Source organism: Cucurbita pepo, chromosome 7, assembly GCF_057944985.1.
Source record: "Cucurbita pepo subsp. pepo isolate OVF chromosome 7, ASM5794498v1, whole genome shotgun sequence".
Classification (NCBI taxonomy): Eukaryota; Viridiplantae; Streptophyta; class Magnoliopsida; order Cucurbitales; family Cucurbitaceae; genus Cucurbita; species Cucurbita pepo.
The window spans coordinates 1,557,123-1,578,840 of NC_141804.1; the positions used below are offsets into that span (position 1 = coordinate 1,557,123).

The 21,718-nt window shown below is 35.5% G+C and overlaps 4 protein-coding genes across 10 annotated transcripts; all 4 read left to right on the forward strand.

Moving 5' to 3' along the window:
• Positions 1–875: 875 nt before the first annotated feature.
• Positions 876–8,375, forward strand: LOC111799202 (glycosyltransferase BC10). Of its 7 annotated transcripts, none has more exons than XM_087125661.1 (12): positions 877–1,075; positions 1,744–2,247; positions 2,616–2,714; positions 3,329–3,429; positions 3,527–3,598; positions 3,705–3,795; positions 5,144–5,224; positions 5,813–5,872; positions 5,956–6,078; positions 6,170–6,208; positions 7,287–7,459; positions 7,564–8,375. In XM_087125661.1, the coding sequence occupies exons 2-11, from the start codon at positions 1,915–1,917 to the stop codon at positions 7,416–7,418; spliced, it is 1,131 nt and encodes a 376-aa protein (XP_086981787.1). In that variant the 5' UTR covers positions 877–1,075; positions 1,744–1,914; the 3' UTR covers positions 7,419–7,459; positions 7,564–8,375. The 7 variants fall into 7 exon arrangements, with proteins under 7 accessions (XP_086981791.1, XP_086981787.1, XP_086981788.1 ...); XM_087125662.1 differs by having other exon boundaries at positions 7,913–8,375; XM_087125664.1 differs by having other exon boundaries at positions 7,991–8,375.
• A 1,351-nt stretch (positions 8,376–9,726) lies between these two features.
• Positions 9,727–12,771, forward strand: LOC111798102 (uncharacterized). Its single transcript, XM_023681069.2, has 4 exons — positions 9,727–10,245; positions 11,285–11,381; positions 12,120–12,179; positions 12,341–12,771. The coding sequence occupies exons 1-4, from the start codon at positions 9,956–9,958 to the stop codon at positions 12,422–12,424; spliced, it is 531 nt and encodes a 176-aa protein (XP_023536837.1). The 5' UTR covers positions 9,727–9,955; the 3' UTR covers positions 12,425–12,771.
• A 1,106-nt stretch (positions 12,772–13,877) lies between these two features.
• On the forward strand, positions 13,878–14,832 carry LOC111798101 (fasciclin-like arabinogalactan protein 14). The gene has a single exon (XM_023681068.2). It carries the CDS (start codon positions 13,931–13,933, stop codon positions 14,789–14,791), a length of 861 nt encoding a protein of 286 aa, XP_023536836.2. The 5' UTR covers positions 13,878–13,930; the 3' UTR covers positions 14,792–14,832.
• A 6,058-nt stretch (positions 14,833–20,890) lies between these two features.
• Positions 20,891–21,422, forward strand: LOC111798104 (flowering-promoting factor 1-like). Its single transcript, XM_023681071.2, has one exon. The coding sequence runs from the start codon at positions 20,973–20,975 to the stop codon at positions 21,303–21,305; it is 333 nt and encodes a 110-aa protein (XP_023536839.2). The 5' UTR covers positions 20,891–20,972; the 3' UTR covers positions 21,306–21,422.
• The last annotated feature ends 296 nt before the right edge of the window (positions 21,423–21,718 follow it).

The following is a 21,718-nucleotide window of genomic DNA, read 5'->3' on the forward strand; positions in this document are numbered from 1 at the left end:
AATAAGCAATATCCATGTTTAAATAAACAATAAATAGTTTTGTTTAATGAAAAAAATTAAATAAAAGTAATAGCACATCCAAAAACATCGTACAATAATAATAATAATGAAAGGGGTCTACATGGTTCGGGTTGAGTTGGATTTAGGGATTTTTTTGATCGGGTTGGTTGGATTGGTAACCAATCCAAACCGAAACTTTTCACAACCCAATTGTTAATTTTTTTTTAAGTTTTATTTATACACAATTTATAATTATTTCATACAATCTTAAATAAAATATATCAAAAGTTCATAAACAAACCCAGATCAATTTATAATTATTCCAATAAAATTTGGGCTGTCAAAATTTTAAAATTTTATTTATCGACAATTTACCATTACTCCGTACGATAAAATATATTAAAGTTAAATCAACGCTAATTAATCCATAATTATTTGCAATTTTTTTTAATAAAAAACAACAAGAAAAAATTATAAATATGGGTTGAAGTAACAAAAAAAAAAAAAAATTACCAATCATCAAATTAAATAAATAATTAAAATTATAATTAATAAACTTTTGTATTATATAATAAACAATGAATCGACGCTCGTGTGAGTGGTACCACACAAACTCATTGATATAAAAGAAAATTTGTAATATATTTTATATATTTTTATTTGGCTCGAGTCAACCGTTTTGCCCACGAACTCGAAACCGAACCGATTTAATTTGAGTTTAGAAAAATAAATCCAATCCTACTCAAAATGCTAATCCAACTCAACTCAACCTAACTCTTATGGTTCGGGTTGGGTTGATGTGGGTTGTCGCCATAAATAATAATAATTTAAAAAAAAAATGGTGGGACAAAAAATGATTTGGGAAATTTGTACGGGAAGTTAGGCGATCGAGGCGCGCTATTCGTTTGGGTTGGAATCTGTAAACCCACTCAGTTTCTCCTTCTGCATCAACATCAACCAGGAATACTAGAACAACGCTCTCCACTCATCACTCAGATCTCTGCACCTCCCGCCAACTTTGATCTCTCTCGCTCTCGCAACCTTCCCGGCCAGCGTCGTCTCCGCTTGATCAGAGGTACTTTCCTTCTCAATTCGCTTCGTCATTTTGTTTCTGCATTTCGTTTTTTTTTTTCTTATTGCTGTTCATTGTTTCGTCATTGGTATCGGTTCATTCTCCATTCGCCTCGTGATTGTCGCGTTTGGTTTATTTGATCGATGCTTCATTGTTTAATCGCTGGTACTTACTTCTTCAGCTGTATTGTGATTTATGCAATTCGTCTGGTTGATTACTGTTCAGAATTTGTTTGATCATTGCAATGTCCTTCTTCATCTGCCTCGTGGTTTATGCATTTCGTTTATTTGATTGTCGTTCATAGTTTTATCATTGCTCGCCTTGTGATTTACATTTCGTTTATGGTCACAGGTTTATCGCTGCTAATTCCTTGTTCATCTGCTTCGTGATTTATGCATTTCGTTTATTTGATCACTGTTCATAGTTTGATCAATGCTGTTTTTATTTTTTATTCAGCTCTTGATTCTGATCACTTTCTTTTTAATTCTGATCATTAATCCTCACGCTATGTAGGAATGTGGAATCTATTTTGGCAGACAGAATACCCAACCTTGTATTCTTTGAGCTAGATTTCTGTTATATTGTCATTCTTACGAACGGTTATGAATCAATTTGTTTAGGTCATCATTATTGATTGCCTTTGAGATTTTTGATACTTCACGTGTTCTCAGGTTTTCGGTGGTAAATGACGAGTGCTAATTTGCTGTCGTTTGTTTTCACTTTTAAGGGGAGACATCAGGGTAATTGGTGATGAAGTTTTTACTGGACAAATGAGCATACGGCCACTATGCCGTTATGATAAGTTTGATCGTGCATGGCAGCTTGCACTATAGACACTCACAATGCTAGGATCACGTCAAAGGCCATACTTAAAGCCATATGTATACATTATTATTTTGGTTTCGGTGGTCAGCATATTTCTATTTGGCACCTACGTTTTTCCACCAAGAAGCTCTTTCATTTGTTATATCTTTAGTGGGTGTATCAATGGTGAATTTAATCAGCGCCGGCCCACTGCTTCCCGGGAATTAACAGATGCAGAGATTGCATCTCGGGTTGTAATTAGGGAAATTTTGAAGAGACCTCTAGCTCAATCCAAGAATCCGAAAATTGCCTTTATGTTTTTGACTCCAGGTCCACTACCCTTTGAGAAGCTCTGGCATAAATTTTTTGATGTAAGGCTTCACGTTCAACCTTGGAGCTTTATTTTTATTTTTATTTTATTTTTACTATTCAATTTGTATCAGAGTTTATCTGTGTTTTACAATGATATTTTTAGGATAACCATCATCCCCCGCCCCCCAAATTAAATCTCCGTCGGGTAAAATTTTGATTTGTGGAGGATTTGAGACAAAACCTTGGCTCTAATTTGAAATCTCACATTCAGGGAATTTTTAGCTATATATATACGCAAACATGCATGTTGAACTCATCTTTATTGAAGGATTTTGGAAGAAGATGAATACTTATGTAAAACCTTCCTGCACCTTCAGTCAGCTTGACTTTATTGACTTAGGTGCTTAATTCAGTCCTTGTCTTTCAGGGTCATGACGGCAGATTTTCTATATATGTGCATGCGTCTAGAGAAAAAGTATCACATTCAAGCCCCCATTTTGTAGGTCGTGACATTCGCAGTGAAAAGGTGGGTCATGCAGAATCTTTGTTGTTGTCTGCTTGTCTATGTAGTTATTAGTAGTAAAGTAGCCTTATCGGATGCTTGACATGAAATGAATAGAAAGAGGCATAATTCTCTCAAGCCACGGCATTTGATATCTTAAATTGCACATTTTTAACCTGTCTAATCCAACGACGATTTTGGGTTTTCTTGACGTGTCTTAGAATTGTCAATTTGTCTTCAAAAGATGGATGCAAAAGGCTAACAAATGACCAATTGTCGACAATATCGTTCATCCCTTTTGGCTCTGTGTTGTCTTTTGTTCATCAGTGTTGCGTATACACAGAGTTTATTATTTGATTCACAGTGAATTTTTCGGCGAACTTCTTTTCTGGTCTTCTAAGATCCGATGTAGTACTTGAATGTGATAGTTCTTCTGGAAAAGGGTGTCTTGAGAGTGGCAATGGATGTCTGAATATTGTATCGACTTCATGGGAGTCTCTTCTGTCATTATTTGTAATGTCATGTATCAACCCTTGTATTCATGGATGATGGTAATGATGAATTTGTTTGGCTTCAAATATTTATAGCTTATGATGTGAAATAGTTGGTGATTTAAACTATTTGCTAACAATATTCAGGTAGCCTGGGGAGAAATGTCTATGGTTGATGCAGAGAAGAGACTTTTGGCAAATGCACTTATAGACCCTGATAATCAGCACTTTGCTTTGTTATCTGAAAGGTTGTTTTTTTTTTCTTTTTCCTTTTGTCTTTTTGTAGTAGAATATTTTGCGATGCAATAAGTTCTTATCTGATCACTATCTGTACTTCTGTTTCAGTTGTGTACCTCTTCACGAATTCGAGTATGTTTATAACTATTTGATATTTACAAATGTCAGCTATATTGATTGGTAAGGCAACCTTTTATTTTTTCGTTACTTGTTTACTTGAACTCCTTGACCAATCTAAATGACTGTGATCTTCTGCCAATCTGATATTCGACACGTCATATTACAGTTTTGATGATCCTGGTCCCCATGGAAGTGGTAGGTATTCAGAGCGCATGTTACCTGAAGTTGAAAAGAAAGACTTTCGTAAAGGTTCTCAGGTATTCATATATTAATTACTAGTACTACATCCCAATTCAACTGCTCTTATAGTTTCTAAGATCTTCATGGGTATATATATGTGTGACACGGAGAGGTACATGAATGAACCGAGACAACATCTCAATAAGAGCGATTTTGAGGATATGATGACTACGAAAGATTTAAAGGAAATGAAAGTTACTACCTATATTAACAAGGTGCACCTTCCTTTTCGGTGGTTATTTGCAGCAATTTTATGTTGGGTGACTTCCTAGGAATTTTCTTAGGATGTATGTGAGTGAGGACAAATGTCGTGTTGGTTTGTGGGAATATCTTCACTCTTAAGAAACAAGGAGTAGGTAACGTGACCATGTTGTAGGGGATGCAAGGGAATATGGGGTCGTTAAGTATCGAATCCGGATTCCGAATCCTGGGCATGAGTTGTTACAAATGGTATCAGAGCAGTACCTCTCCCAGTAAGATGTGGTTAGGGGACGAACCAGCGGAAGATGGTGGACATGTGACACTTGAGTAAAGGAGGGGTACATGAATGAACCAAGACCACATCTGAATGAGAGCGATCCTAAGTAAGGCTTAAAAGAAATGAAAGTTACTACCTATATCAACAAAGTTCACCTTCCTTTTCGGTGGCTCAATCATAAGAATTTCATGGTTAAGCATGTTTTACTTGGAGCAATTCTATGTTGGTTGACCTCTAAGAAATTTTCCTGGGACACATGTGAGTGAGGACAAAGCATCCTGGAAGGGCTCGTGTTAGTCTGGGGATATTTTCACTCTTAAAATGCAAGAAGTAGGTAACATGATCATATTGTTGGAGATGTAGAGGAATGTTGGAGCTATCAAGTGTCGAATTTGGATTACAAATCCTGGACATGGGTCGTTACAATATGATAAAAAATTGGATATGAACATTGAGTAAATATCATTTTATTGCTCGGTGTGGGGGTGTTGGGAGAGACATTTATTGTATAAAATATGTTCATTTTTGGGAAATTATTCTCACGAAATATGACTCCATTTTCTCCAGGTGGGTAGTAACTTGTAAAGGGAGTATCCTTTTTCCCTCCATTACTTTCTTCTTGTTCTCATCCATTCGAACTGGGATGGATGTTAATGAACCTAAAAATTTGCATCCTTTGTTGAGGATATAAACCTGGCAGATAAAATAAATGCAGTCAGATCCGCATCCCTCCAATCCTTATCCATCTTCAGTTTTTGTATTAAATTCTCTAGTAGATGGAGAGCACTTTCATCACAGCTGTCAATTATGATGACATCTTTAATTTTTTCTCGATAGCATATGGTTGGAATACTCACTCTAAGTATTTATAACGTTGTAAATTTCAGTGGTTTTCCATGAAGCGACACCATGCTATTATTGTGATGGCTGACAGTCTTTACTATACAAAATTCAAGCTTTACTGTAAGGTAATCTATTTGTTGTAATGACCTCATCTGTTGTGATGATTGTAGACCGATTATCAGATTGCTTGTGCTATGCTTGCACGACTTTCTTGCTTTCTTGTAGGCTAGATCTGGAATGTTAGTTCTATATTAAACCACTATATAAAATCAAATACATGATACTTTTGGTTTAATCATGTGGTTTAGCTCTTCAGCTAATGGAATATCAAAATTGGACTGATCAAGTTAACACTTGTTGCACTGACCTGTCTTGTATGCCAAAGCTTTTGTTCATTCCATCTTTGCTTCATGCAGGCAGGTTGGCTGAATATGGTGTACTTTTGCTTAGAAATGGATACTTGAGTGTTGAAGGATATGCTTGATTGTCATATATTAACTTATAAGACAAATACTATAGTGTCATTTTGAAAGGGTATTATTACCTTCGTTATCTTATTCGGCCTACTCTGTTTAATGAGTTTGTCTTCGTTTACTCACATTGATTTGATTGTCGTAAATCTAATACATAATTATTTTTCTTTTTCTTTTTCAAGTCATCACCCATCACAAATCTGTCCATTAACTTGCTTTCTTCTTGCTCGACATTTTTAGCGAACTAAGGATGGCCCGAACTGCTATGCCGACGAACACTATTTTCCAACCTTTTTCAATGTCAGTACATTATCCATCTGTAAATAAACAACTGTGACTCTGTTATATGTGTTTTATCGGTCTAAGCTGTTCTTTTACATCAGATGATCGACCCTGGTGGAATTGCAAATTGGTCCGTAACACATGTAGATTGGACTGAGGGAAAGTGGCATCCAAAATCATATAGGAATCAAGATGTCACCTATGAGCTTCTGAAGAATATTGCTGTACGTGACAGATAAAATTACTTCTTCTGCAATGTTTATGTTTCTAGTATATGAAATCTTTGACTCTGATAAATTTTTATTTTGCTCACAGTCGTTAGATAAGGCCGCTCAAATTACGAGTACTGCACCGGTATGTAATTATTTTAGTTTGGGTTCTGAAGTTAATTTTTCCAGTCATTGGCTTGCTATGTCTCTCCTTTTCCCAGATGGGATCCGGTGCAGCATTATCGTACCGCTTTTTATTTTCCATTTTGGTTTTAAAATTAAAGTCTTTTTGGAAAGGAGCTAAGAAGGATTAGAAACATGCTCCTTTCTTAAACTAGAAAAATCTAAAACAAATATTATGATCATGAAGTTTCCTTTCATTTTCTCCTAGGACTTTAGAATTAGAAAGTTTATACGTATAAAAAGTAAGTGATAAAATGTAACGGCCTAGGTCCACCACTAGTAGATATTATCCTCTTTGGGTTTTCCCTTTCGGGTTTTCCCTCAAGGTTTTTTAAAACGCGTTTGCTGGGGAGAGGTTTTCACACTATTATAAAGGGTGTTTCGTTCTCCTCCCCAATTGATGAGGGATCTCACAATCCACCCCCTTTCAGGGCCCAGTGTCCTCGCTGGCACTCGTTCCTTTCTCCAATCGACGTGGGACCCCCATCAAATCCACCCCCTTCGGAGCCCAACGTCCCTTCTGGCACACCACCTCGTGTCTACCCCCTTCGGGGAACAACCTCCTCCCTGGCACATCGCCCGTGTCTAACTTTGATATCATTTGTAACAGCTCAGGCCCACTGCTAGCAGATATTGTCCTCTTTGGGTTTTCCTTAAGTTTTTTAAACCGCGCTGCTAGGGAGAGGTTTCCACACGTTTATAAAGGGTGTTTCGTCCTCCTCTCCAACCGATGTGGGATCTCACAAAATTTTGCCACTCATGATGCCTTGCCCCTAAATGGTTTGGATACCCCTAAATGGTTTGGATATAACAATGTGTAAATATATGAGTAAAATGTTAATTTTGTTTTAATGGTAAGGAAAATGATTTTAGATGAGTTTAATATGACTGTTGGAGTGTGGAAATAAAAAGTACCTGCACGGTTGGAGAGAGTATTGTAAAAAGCAAGAGAGAAAAGAGATTTTAATTTTTTTTAGTACAATAGCAATTTAGTTAATTACAAGTGATTCAGAAATGATTTTTTTGCTTTGATCCTGCAGAAGAGGGTGATGTTCAAAACCTGCTTGTGGAATGGAGTGAAAAGACCATGCCATCTATTTGCTAGAAAATTTTATCCAGAAACTCTGGGAAAATTGTCCCACCTTTTCTCTAACTACACGGTGGTTGTTTAGGCCATCTCGTTGCCCTCCTCCATCGAGACGTCATTTAAGAGGTTAGAACAATGTGGTTGATAGTTTTATACCGTTGGTTTGATTATACGATAGGATAACTAAAAATTGTATTTTGACCACGCATCCAATCCAATGGTTTTAAAAGGAACAACCACATCACACAATGAATCATGCCCCTATTTCTCACCGATGAGCCTTCTTTCCAGAGCTATAGCTGATTCCTTTTATGTAGAGTCGTAGAAAGTGAACCTGAAGCTGCCATGGTTGGCTGCCTTTCTTTGGCTTGTGGCTTGTCTTCTCAGCCTTAGTTTTATAAAAAGGTTCAATTAAATAAAGACATTGAGCTCATAGATGACACACACCTGATAAGCAAGAACTGAACGTCTCGTTAGATAAAGTAGATGTCTTTTTGCTTCTTGTTTCCTTATTTTTGTGTTGTCATGTTGATGGTGTTACTGTTATTACCTTTTCTTTTGTTTTCTGTTTTCATTTAGATGTCATTTAAAAAGATAGCTTCAGCTTCATTGATTACCGAACCGAACGAGATAATCGAACCTGTTTGAGCTTTGCAGATATTTGTAACTTTGAAAAACAGAGAGACTTGCTTAGTCAGGTCTTCTTTATATGTGAATTCGTAGAGTAAGCAGAGACCCAACTATACGATCGGAGTTTAAACACGTAAACTATGGGTCCCCCGAATATCCATCATCAGCCAACCCCCTTTCCCGACTTTTGTTCTACTAAGCAGTTAATTTTTAATCCCAAGTGACCATATTTATGATCATATGTTTGTTTTGGTACGAGTACTTGAACTCGAGTTAATTGTTTTATTTGTTTTCATTTTTTTGTATGATTGAGGTTCACAACATTGTCCCGAAGAGAAAGTCAACACTTTAGGTGGTAAACACAAGACATTTTGGAATGAATATAGTCGACCAATCAAATTTTAAGCGTTTATATTTTTGTAAGTTATTCAATGCTATTCAATACATTCTCCCCTTACATTATAAGAATCTGATTTATTTGAGCAAAATTCACTTGTGTTATATATTTTGATAAATACTACGCATATATAGTCAAGAAACTGGTTATGATTGTGATGGTCATATGCCGGTGTATCGACATAATCTTGATGTCGTACTTAATTTACATAATTAATTAATGTATATACTAATCGTAAAGAAGCTGTGGTGATAGAAACAAAAGCCATAAATAAATGAGCTCAAAGAGTCAAATAACATAATTGTGATATCAAAATAATGGTGTCCATATTAATACTCAGCATTCAATACGTTTCTTGAATGTCTTAGGTGGCAATCCTTTGGTAAAGTTATGGAATGAACGGTAGCCTCAAAGCTTCCTTCATACCTTGCAGATACCTTTAACGCTTTCTTTGCAGCTTTTGACGGATCCATTCATGGATTATTTCTATTACTACCCAACATGCTACAACATAACTAAAAGCTTCCAACATTTGATGCTTAAGGAACGATAGTCCAAACCCGTCACTAGCAGATGTCGTTATCTTTGTAGTTTTCTTTCCGCGCTTTCCTTCAAAATTTTAAAGCACGTTTAGTAGAGAGAGATTTCTATATCTTTATAAAAAATATTTCGTTCACCTCTTCAATCGATATAAGAACTCACAATCCACTCTCTTGGAGACTAGTGTTCATGTTGACACACTGTTAGGTGCTAGGTGCTTAACTCTAATACCATTTGTAACAACTGAAATCTAACTCTAATACCATTTATAACAACTAAAATCTACTATTAGTAAATATTGTCCTATTTTAGCTACCTTTCCTTCAAGGTTTTAGAACGCATCGAATATGGAGAGGGTCTAGCCCAACTTCAACCAGTCTTGCACTATTCAGTGACTAGCTTTGATACTATTTACAACCGCTAGCAAATATTATTCGCTTTGACTCGTTACAAATTGAAAACGCGTATATTAAGGAGAGGCTTCCACGTCTTTACAAAAAAATGCTTCGTTCACATCTCTAACTAAATCTATAAAATTTTCGTGTATATGAACCTAATTCCAACTCAAATAAGCTTAGATAACTATGTGTATTAAAATTGCTTTTTCCAAATAATGAGCTACTAATATCCAACTTTTTAAATTACGACGGACACATTTAAAATGATCCGGCAGAAAAAACACGTGGACGGAAATTTAGTGATTAAAAAAAAATGAATAAATTAACTCTTGGGACTTCGTGCCGCCATTTCCTTCCACAGAAGAAACCAAACTGGAACTGCGTGGACGTCGTACGACCACCCAGTCAACGGCCACGATCCATTCTCATCCTCCAAATTCATTTCCACCGTCGCTTCAAAATCCCACCGCCGATACCAAAAGCGCGGGAAAACCAAACCTAATCCATCCCATATACTCTGTATCACTGCCAACCAACGGTCACATACACAACTCTCAGTGAAAGTGGAACAGATAGATTGAACTTTGGAGCCGATAAATCTCGTTTCCTCCATTACACTGAGTAGCTCTGTGTTTTTAGGGTTTCAGGTCTTCTTCCATGGCGCCGAAAAAGCGAAGCAAGATCCAGGAAGACGAGACGGCGGCGGCGAAGCCGGTCCCGGCGTCGTCGAGGGCGACGAGAAGGTCGCCCCGGCTGGCGGCGAACTCGAAGGCCGATTTGACGGTGGAGGAGCCTGTGGTGAAGTTGCCGAAGAGGAAGAAGGCGAAACGTGCTCCGAAGGAGAATGGGAAGGCGGAGGAGGTTGAAAATGAGGGAGAGGATCTTGACGCAGCCTCGGAGAAGCTTGGCGTGGAAGCTAAGAACAGAGCGGTTGTGATTGAACATTGGTAAGATTTTTTGGTTCCATTTCTTGCTTGGAAATGAATCGAAAATTGGTTCGGTTAATTTGAAGTTTCAAGTTTCTAGGGTTTGTGCATTGGCTCTAGGAATATGTATAGTGTAATAGTTCAAGCCTATCGCTAGGAGACATTGTCCTCTTCAGATTTTCTCTTTTGGGCTTCCTCACAATCCATGTTTTAAAAATGTGTTTATTAGAGAGAGGTTTCTACACATTGTTAGACGAACATGACTCTCCACAATGGTATGATGATAATGTGTTTACTAGAGAGAGGTTTCTACACATTGTTAGACGAACATGACTCTCCACAATGGTATGATGATATTGTCCACTTTGAGGATAAGCTCTCATAGTTTTGCTTCCCAAAAGGGCTCGTACCAGGAGAGAGTATTCCACTTTGAGTGTAAGCTCTTATGGCTTTGTTTTGGGCTTTCCAAAAGGCCTCGTACCAATGGAGAGAGTATTCTTTGTTTATAAACCCATGATCATTCCCTAAATTAGCCGATGTGGGACTTCCATCATCCAATACACATAAAGCGTTTTGTTCCCCCTCCAACTGATGTGGGACTTCACAATCCACCCCTATTTGGGGTCAGCATTATCGTTGGCACTCATTCCGCTCTCCAATCGATGGAATCTCACAATCCATCTCCTTCGAGTTCCAGTCCTCACTGGCTCTCGTTCCGCTCTCCAATGGATGGAATCTCACAATCCATCTCCTTCAAGGTCCAGCGTCCTCACTGTCACTCATTATGCTCTCCAATCAACGTGAGATCTCACAATCCACTCCTTTGGGGCTCAGCGTCCTTGACACCGGGTAGTGTTGGCCTCTGATACCTTTTAGGGGAAAAACATGTTTCTTTTTAACGTTGTTCCTCTTTGTTCTTGCATTTGCCTCTGCTTTTTGCAATGGAACTTCTAATGAATGAAAAGGAAAAGTACAGTAGTGATTCTTCTGCCTTTCACATGTCATGTGCAGTGTTTGTTTTGTGACACTTTCCCCGTTTTTTTGTTTGTTCCCTTTGTAGCAAGCAGTGCCAATCGTTCAAGAAAAGGGCGATCGAGGTGCAGAATGGTCTAGAGAAGGGTGTTCCTGGAATCACTGTTCTGCTCAACCCTGATAAGGTAACCTTTTGACTTCTTCAACTCTTACATGCTATGCTTAGTAAAAATAATTAATTTGGGTTCTTTATTTTGGTAACCAAGCAGATTGTTCTTCATTTTCCTTCCATCTTGTAGAAGGTGTAGGTTTTAGTTTCCAAGCATAATGCTTTACTTTTTTAAGCTCTCATGTTCTCTGCTGGGTAGAGTCATAGTGAGGTGGAGGTTCTAGAGGGAAATCTTGAGTTTGCGACTTTAGGACTCGGGTTTTCAGCTGATTCACGAGCAAAGGTTAGAATTTGCACTCGGGAATCATTGATTAACTTTGAACTTTTAGGTTAGGGAAACATCGCAGGCATCTATGTATTCCATGATTAGACTATTGGTCACCGACCCATATCTCTACAATGATATGTATTCCATGATTGAGACTTTAGGACTCGGGTTTTCAGCTGATTCACAAACAAAAGTTAGAATTCGCACTCGGGAATCAATGATGAACTTTGAACTTTTAGGTTAGGGAAACATAGCAGATAGGTAATCTATGTATTCCATGATCAAATTGCTGGCTACTACTGGTCCATATCTCTACAATGATATGATATTATCTCTAAATCCCCACGACCTCTCCTTTCCTTACAAGAATGCTATCGATCCCCGAGAATATTGTGAAGGAAACTTAAAAGTATATGGTGAATGTGTTTATTCAAAGCAATTGTTGTTGTTTTTCCCTCTTCTCATTTTGTTTTAATAATTATGCAGCCAAGAAGAGGGTGCTTTGAAATTCGGAGTGAAGATGGCGAGAAGTTTATCAGTCTTCTGGTAATCCTTTTATTTATTATTACTTTCTTGAAACAACCTTCAACTGTCTAGAATTTTCCCATTTATTCTGATAAGTTCACACATAACCTCATTGCAACAATACTCGTTAGACGAGATCAATAAAGTCCCATATAACATCATCATACGTTGCATCGTGTTAGGACATGAAGCGACCGTTTACACGAATGAAGGAACTGGACATGGAGGAGGTAATTTCAGATATCATTGAGAAGATAAAAGGATAATGAGAAAACCCTTGATGATAGATGATATATATGATGACTAATTGGCTGCTGGCTCATAAGGATATTATGCACTGTTCTTTTGTGGGAGTAGCTTTGATGGTGGAAACTTGAATGCCAATGTCAATGTGTGTGCTGGTATTTGATTGCAAAGGTAAAAGCCATCAGGTTTGAACAACAATCACAGGGTGGGTTTATTTTGAATGGGTTGGTCCTTTGTATTAATGATTAGACAGAGTGGCTCCATGTTGCATCTTTATATTGTTTGTGTTTTCTTTTTTTTTTTAATGACCGATGGGTTTTGAGAGGCAATTTTGCACTTATAACACATTGTGGTATTCTAGGTTTTATTTTCTAAATTTATTTCTAAAATAATGTTTTTTTTTTTTTTTTTTTTTTTTTTTTTTTTTTTTTTTTTTTTTTTAAATACCTAGATATCTTCATAAGAGGTTTTTAGTTATAATGTTTGGTTTCTCTCATGTATTCTACCTTTTTTTTAGTTTTTTAATTTGATTAATTACTATTTTAATCTTACAAAATTTTAATACTAAGCTCGTTAAGATTGTATTTTGGCTGAAATTTTAATACTAAGCTCATTAGTCTTAGACCAACAGGTCGACCTATGCTATTTTGGCTGAAGCCTTGGTTAACTAAACAATGTAGTCAATCCTTCAAAGAGTCCTAACTTATTTGACCTAAAGAAACTCTTAGTGTCGATCAAGGCTTTAAGTGTTGGCTAGTGACCAACCATTTGACACTCAAAGGTTTTGAATTGAGTTATAGCGTTTCATAATTATTACGACTCAACAACCTGATGAGATTTTTGTAGGGTGTCTAAATACTCAAATGTACAATTTTTGTAATGTGTCAAAATACTTTGTACAAATGTATGAGTATAAACTTCGAATTTTTAACTACATTTTTATACAAATTTTAACTACGTTCTAAAACAAGCTGAAAAACGTATCTTTAGTTTCTGCTCTTTAAGTTATCTACAAATCCGATTTCTATCCTAATAGAGCAATGAAGTATTGGTAGCTTGACAACACGCTAGTGTTAGTTACTCTAGTTTTGAAGACGTATTGACTCAATAACTTAGTACTAAATACTTTGTGATATTTTTTTGGGTTAGTATAGTCTTTATAATTGATAATTTGTCACAAGAAAAATATATAGATTCGTTAAGAGAACCGAATCCTCAACCTATAACGATCTCTTATGAACTAATCTGTGAAACGAGATATTCCCAAACAGACTAACAAATTAATTTACTAAATATAGTGAAGATGAACACATACCACTGTGTTCTTGTTGTTGCTTTGAGAGAAATTCACGCCCAACCAAGCAATTGCTTTGCCAATCTGTGATCTGCTTGATCTTTTGCTCCTATAAATTCCCCTTTGGTTCTGCAACAGAGACAAGCAGCAACAAAAAAGTTAATTCATTGTTCATTTGACAAAAAACGAACAAAAAAAAGGAAAAAAAAGAATAAGCAGTGAAGCAACGATCATGAATAAGTCCTCGGTTTCGATCTCTGTCACTTTTGTTCTGTTCTTCCTCTTTGCCTGCTCTGTTCCTGTTTCAGGCTTCAACATCACAAGGCTCCTCAATCGGTTCCCTGAATTTGGCGTTTTCAATGGATATCTGACGAAAACTCGTCTCTTCGAACAGATCAACATTCGCCAAACTATCACCATTCTCGCCCTCGATAATGGCGTCGTTCCGAGCATCACTGGAAACTCTCTCGACGTAATCAAGCAGATTTTGAGTGCTCATGTTATTCTCGATTACTACGATTCTGCCAAGTTCAGGAAGCTCTCCACCAACAAGCCTACAGTACTTACTACCATGTTCCAGGCTACTGGCGACGCCGTACGCGAGCAAGGGTTTGTGAAAGTTGTGCTGAACAGGAGAGGTCAAATCGAATTCGGATCTGCTTGGAAAGGCGCGCCGTTCACCTCTATGTTTGTCAGAGCTGTTGCCTCACAGCCCTACAATATCTCTGTTATTCAAATCAGTTCTCCGATTGTGGTCCCTGGCATTGGCCGTTACAATTTGCCTCCTCCAGCGCCTGTTGCACCGGAACCAGATGTTGCTCCTGTTCCCGCTCCGACTCCATTGGCTGATACTCCTTCACCGGCGGACGAGTCTCCAGCCGATGCTCCCTCACCAGACGCCGACTCTCCAGTTCCGACGGCGGATGCACCTGATGCACCGTCGAGTGCTCCTCATCCATCGGCTGATGACGAAGAGGATGCAGATGCACCGAGTCCAGACGACGAGGAAGACCATTCGGCAGCTTCACGTGGCCGCGTCGCCGGCGCCGGAGTGATGGTGGCCGGATTGATGTCACTCTACATGGCTTTCTAAATTCAGAAAATGTGAAGGAACGAAAGAGAAAATCAGAGAGAGAGAGAGAGATATCAACAGCGGAAGAATCGGTAGGATTGTTTATGCCTACAATCATCAAAACATCATATGAAAATGAAAAAAAAAAGGAGAAAAAAAGTCCAATAATGTATGAGTAGACCTTGAACGGCGGGCAGGGTTTTCTTGCTGCCGGACACGTGGACACGTCATACTCAAAATACAAAAAAAGACAAAAAAAAATCTCTCTCATCTTTGTTACACCGTTTTGCACTCCCTTTCTCTACTCCCTTTCTCATTTCGCATCTTTCCTCAAATAATTTGCTAGGATAACTTCATTTGGTTAGAATTAGAACAATCTAAACCATCCTTATTAAATAATAATAAATATTTTTAGATTAAGTTAAAAAGAGAGTAACAATCAACACGGATAACTTCATTTGGTTAGAATTAGAACAATCTAAACCATCCTTATTAAATAATAATAAATATTTTTAGATTAAGTTAAAAAGAGAGTAACAATCAACACGGATAACTTCATTTGGTTAGAATTAGAACAATCTAAACCATCCTTATTAAATAATAATAAATATTTTTAGATTAAGTTAAAAAGAGAGTAACAATCAACACTGTGGAGAGGCCAACGAAGAAAATTAAAAAAACAAAAAAATGGGTCATAGAAAAAAAATAATAAAAAACTTTTCTAATTTGATTAGTTGGATTGAAAGACATAAATCGAATGATCCAAGACTCGTCCATATTCGAAGTTGCGATCGGATCTATTCATTAAAAAGAATCGATTCAATACATTTCTTATGTACCCATAAGTGTTATATTGGATTTGAATTAGATTTCGGATCAATCTATATTGATTGACTGCCTCCATTATGTTGTTGCTAGCAAATACCACTATTTGGTTGTTATTTCTATCAATGAAAAAATTCTCCGTCCGAATCTCCCCTCCCCCGGGAGAACAAACACTATACTAAAACAAAATATGCAAAAATGAGATTTACACCTGTGATGGTAATGGTACACCTGTGAAATAGTACACCTGACTAAAATGATCTTAAAAAATAAAATGCAAATCATGAGCTATTGAATTTTTTTTAATATTCCTTAGATACATGAGATTTGGGATAGTATGAGATGGAAGAAAATTAGATTAAACTCTACTAATCCAAATCATTTCAATCGCCTAACATGACCCATTAAGCCTGAGGGACTGAGCATAGATCGATTATGCATAACCGGAAAAGGGCCCAAAAATTATTTAGACTCACCATATATATCCACAACAGAGATCAGTGCAGGCTTCGAACTAAAATATTATCTTGTTTCTACAACTCTACTTCCTACTAATTTACAACCTTTTAAAAATATATATATATATATATATAGATTATTATTATTATATTAAAAAATTTCAACAAATACCTTTTTCATAATAGATAATTATATACAAATAAATAATCATATAGAATACATAAGAAAAAAAAATATGCTCACTTGCATCATCATTTAATAAATACATCAAACAGACAACAAAGTAAAATATACTCATACGTAGAAGGTATATGAATCACATTTAAACTATTTAGTAATATTGAATAATATCTCAATTCGAAAGACATTCTTCTCCAAAAAAAAAATCAAATAAGAATTTTAAGATTGACATAAAGGAATTAAGAGAATATGACGTTAATTAAGTAATGAGAAAAACAAAGCATATAGAATCACTCGTTAATCGCTATAGATAATTTCAAATATAAGTGAATATGTAAATTTGCTACTAAGATATAATACTTTATTAAATGAGAAAAGTAAAGTATTAATTAAGTTAGTAATGCAGAATCCAAATAATATGAAAAATTAAGGTATTAAATATTCTGTCCTACCTAAACTAAGTAAGATATAAATTAAAAAAAGAGGCATGGAGTACATATACCCTCCCAACTACCCTATTTGATTTCTTCCTTTTTAGCCTTTAGGAATAACTTCCTTAAGGTTGCTTTTAATTAATGCAATTAACTTAGGGCTATGGCGAACATATCCCTAATTTCATGTATTTAAACTAATTAATCTTTTCTTTATGGAGTACCTATCCTGTCACTAAAAGGACGAATAACATTTCTCTCTCTTTTCCCTTAGGAAATGCCATGATAAATTGTTTATAAGTTTATATAATGATAATGCGTAGAGAAAAACATAAATTATGGTTGTCAAGCATTTTCAATAAAAATACTCAATCGATCTAAAAAGTGAGAATCTTATGAGATTCTTGATTCTAAATAAATAAATTTATAGAATAATTCGTTGATTATAAGTAGAATACTAAAACATAAAATTTTAAAACTAGATAGAGGTGAACCATTGAGCTAATGATCTTTCTATGACAATAGGATTTTAAAATAATTATTTTAGAGGGGTGAACTTCAATCTTCTCTATTATTAATTAAGCTCGGATCAAATAGGTGATATACCTCTAAAAAAACAAATAGGTGATATACCTCTAAAGAAAAAAATAGGTAAAAAAACAGGTAGCATGATGACTTGCTTGAGAGATTTGGTCGTTTCAACTCTATGAGGAGAGTTTTAGAAAAGGAAGGATTATGCCTCTCTAACTAAGGTATATCTCTTAATAATAATAGTAAAAGTTTATTGAGTCTAATCTTAATTGAGATTTATTAACTAGATCGTATTCATAAAAATGATGAGTAAGAAAGTAGAAAGAACCGTAAAGGAATTCTCGACAAGAATATTAAGAGAAGCAGAAAAAGGAAGATTATGAGCTTGTAAAAAAAATAATATGATACTCAACCTATAGTAAATACAAATGTAAAGGAAGGGTCTATTTTGTCGTAATACTTCCAAGGAAAAAAAAAAAAAAGAATAAAAAAATTTTATTTTACATCTATAATTTTTTTATTATTTTATTATTATTATTTAATAATATGCATGTACCACATTTATTATCATTCCAGATAATGATTCATTTTTGGAAGAAGACTATATATATTATCCTTCCAATGCAATGTATTCCACTAACTCTCATACCAATTCAATCGATAAACATTAAAAGTTTATCATCCTTGCACTTCTTTTCTTAACATATGAATAGAACATTAAAAATTTTAGTTGATAAGATTGATGTAAATGGCATATCAGAAAGTACCTCACAAGATTCCCATGTGCCGAACCCATGAAAAAGCATACACAGAAATTCGAAGCAAGCTAGTAATTAATAACTATATTTGAATGTAATGATCTACGAATGTGGAGCTCATCAGTATAAGATGCATGATCATAACAAGTTAATTTACTGTAAAGCAAAGCCTCTCTACCCCACGAGGACACAACTGGTCCATGCACCTAAAGGGAATTTTGCCTTTTTCCCACCTTTCCGTCTTTTGTAATTGGGCCATGTTTTTTTGTTGTTCTAACCTTTGTAACAATACCATCCCTCTAAACGAATACAGGACTGTGACACTATTTACATCGTTATAATAGATATGTTTTCTTTTTACAAGGGTTGATTTTAGATTTTAAAATTTATTTGCTCCTAATAATTTAAGATTCGACCGTGTAAAATTATAACTCTTTCGTTGTGATGGCTTCTTCGAATAATTTTTCTACTTTTCGATAGTGGAGGCTAGACAAACCACTTCTGTTTTCTATCCCACAATGGACGATTCTTTATATGCATATAAAACTAGAAAGGTAAAAGCTACCCAAGTTGCTCTATAAAGTTTGTGGTGTATCGTTCATGATTGAATTTTGCAAATTAAATAACTTCCTCCCAGAATCCCTTGGATGATATCTACAATTATAATATAAGTTGATAAACGTAATGTTAGAGAAGCTTTGTAATTAAATAAAACTTAATGCTTGGTGGCTTTTTTGTCCTCCAAAATTCGAACACTCTTGTGAAATGGAAAAGTAATTATAGGCCTACCTCCTACAATATATGTCTACCTATGAAGTTGACGAATAAAAATACTCACTTAATGTCAACGAAAATCTAATTTTTATCCCATTTTGGACGCCCTCTATTCTTCTTATTCCTAATTTACGGAAAGAAAGTGATTCATTTCCCAACTTTGGAAAAAATATTCAAGCACTTTCTGCTTCACTTAGAAATATTCTCGTACATACTCCCCATTAAGTATTAATGACGATAAAAGATTATACTTATATATATAGATATATATACCATAAGTAGAGGGACCTACAACTACAACTATACGTGCACATATTTTTCAGATGGAAATTGGGAAGTGAGTAAATGAGATAAAAACGAATTGGTAAAAAGTAACGGGAATATCTCGATCTTACCTCATGGCAGCCATAAAGAGGAACATGTGTTAAACCTAAAATAGATCATAACTGTATATACTAAAATAGTCTAAGATTTACTAGTTTATGATTTGAAGGGTTTGTTACCAAATCTATGATTTTATGGTTTGTTACCAAATCATAGATTTGGAATGTAATCTTCATTATACGCATCTATAAATACATGAGGTCGTGACCCATATAGGTCATCGTGCCATTCAATCTAACAACATGAAGAAACAAAAAGACTTGCCAGCTTGAAGGTTGAATGGTTAAAGGTATGCATATAACTGCTCTTTTATCTGGAATACAGCCTTTGTAGGGGACACCTTTTCATCCAATCTCGACAATATGAGGACCACCAGATCACCACTTGGCCTCTCGTAGCTATCATTGAAAAAGAAAGAAAGAAAGAAAGAAAAAAACTGATTTAGAAGTCATTCTTGTTGAAGTTAAAATCAGTTTGAAGTTAAAATTGTTCAAAACATAACTTTAATTATTGAAAATCAACTTAGTATTTATTTTTACACTCTTAAACACGATTTTTATGAAACAAAATTTTGCTGGCTTAACATGAACAAAAATGAATAAAGAAAATATGAAAATGGAGGTACACTCGAAACGTGTCTTTAAATTTATGAATTTTTTTCTAGGGAAAATATGATGCAAGCAGATTAAGTCATGCAAAATGCTCGAATTGACGTGCCGGCGGCAGGACCATGTAGCCCACGTGATAGCAAGTGGGTGAAGGTAGGAGTTCTAAGCTTGAAGTTATGAAATAATGACTGAGAAGTTGTAAAGGAAAGGGATATTCATACAGTTGCATCTAAGGTGGTCCTATTGAATAAAGTTACATTAATTATCAAAGTTACAAATTCCTGCTCACGGTGGTATTCAAATATTAATAACAAGCTTGCACAGAAATCAAACAATAATCAGTCTAATATATTATACGTATCTCTCCTCTCTAACCTTTCTTTTCTTTAGTTTAACCATAGTGTGAGGGTAGGGTGGAAATTCAAACTTCTAAGTATATGTTTAACAAGTTTAGATTATCTAATCAGAAATGATAGCATTTTGACTAGATTACTGAAAAAAAAAAAAAAGTACCCATGAAATAAATGAGGTAAACCTATTCATAAGGCAAAAAAAAAAAAACCTTGCAATTTGTAGAAATAACCACGTGTACAAATATTTTGGAACATATAGTTTCGGGATAGAAAGCAAAATTAGATAAAGTGACCAAATTATTTGGTCTCTCGGATTTTTAAGTTTTATTCAAGAATTTTTTTCATGATATATACTTTCACTTTTTTACTAAGGCAATACATTGACATCGATCTTAACCGAGTCCAATGCGTATCTCCAAATATACCAACCCCCTTCACATGGATAGCTCGTGAATAGAAGTGGGTGGCACCTTCTGTTTTTGAATAAAGTACTATATTTTAGAGTAGTGTAGTGCCTATAATTTACAAAGATTCTTCTCTATATAAAGAAAAGTAAAGGTTGAAATAACATATATATATATATAGAGAGAGAGAGAGAGAGAGATTCTTCCTAAAAATCGAACCAAACCACACGGATGGTTCTAGTACCCTAAAATAACACCCTCGAGAGAATCCCTGTACCCTCATATTTAAATGCATTAGGACCCACATTGTATCTAGATTCTATGCCAAAAGCCAGACATTCTTAGGAGTATTTTAATCTTGGTTTTATTTGCGACGTCGATCAATTTGCACATATATAAACCAAACCCACTCCACCCCCTCCTTCATTCACTCCACCAAGTACTTCTCCTACTCCTCTCCAAACATCAAGATCAACCATAGTAAGAAATAATATCATGTCTGGAGTTTGGGTTTTCAAGAACGGTGTAATTCGCTTGATTGAAAATCCTCAAGCAGATTCTGATGGAAGGTTAGGCAACACCAGACGAAAGGTATTGATATACCTTCCGACAGGACAAGCAGTGTCATCCTACTCTTCGCTAGAGGAAATCCTCACATCGTTAGGATGGGAGAGATACTATGGAGGGGATCCAGAACTCTTTCAGTTTCATAAACGTTCTTCCATTGATCTAATTTCTCTTCCTAGGGACTTCGCCAAGTTCAACTCCATTCACATGTATGACATAGTCATTAAAAATTCCAATCTCTTCCATGTTCGAGATGTGTGAGTTGACACCTAGCTTCATCATGTGTTTTTCCATCTCTCATATCATTATATGATATAATATAATCCCCCATGCATGTACCTCATTTAATTCAAGTGTTTGTCTTGCATTTTTATCATCTATTTTTCTTTGGTTCTTCAATCTTATAAAAAAAAATGGCCGTTTCCCTAGTTAGTTACGACATTTCTTAGTTATGCTTAAGCTTTCCTCTGTGGTTATCTTAAATATTTGTGTAGTTTCATCCCTATGATGTATGTTATAATAAGTTCATAATGTGTTTGTATTATATAAATCAATAAAACAGTGCTATGTTTTTTTTTTTTTTTTTTTAACAGTAAAAGGTGTTTTACTCTATAATCAAATCATTGAAAATACTTTTTCAATCAAAATGAGAGTACAGATAGAGACAAATCAAT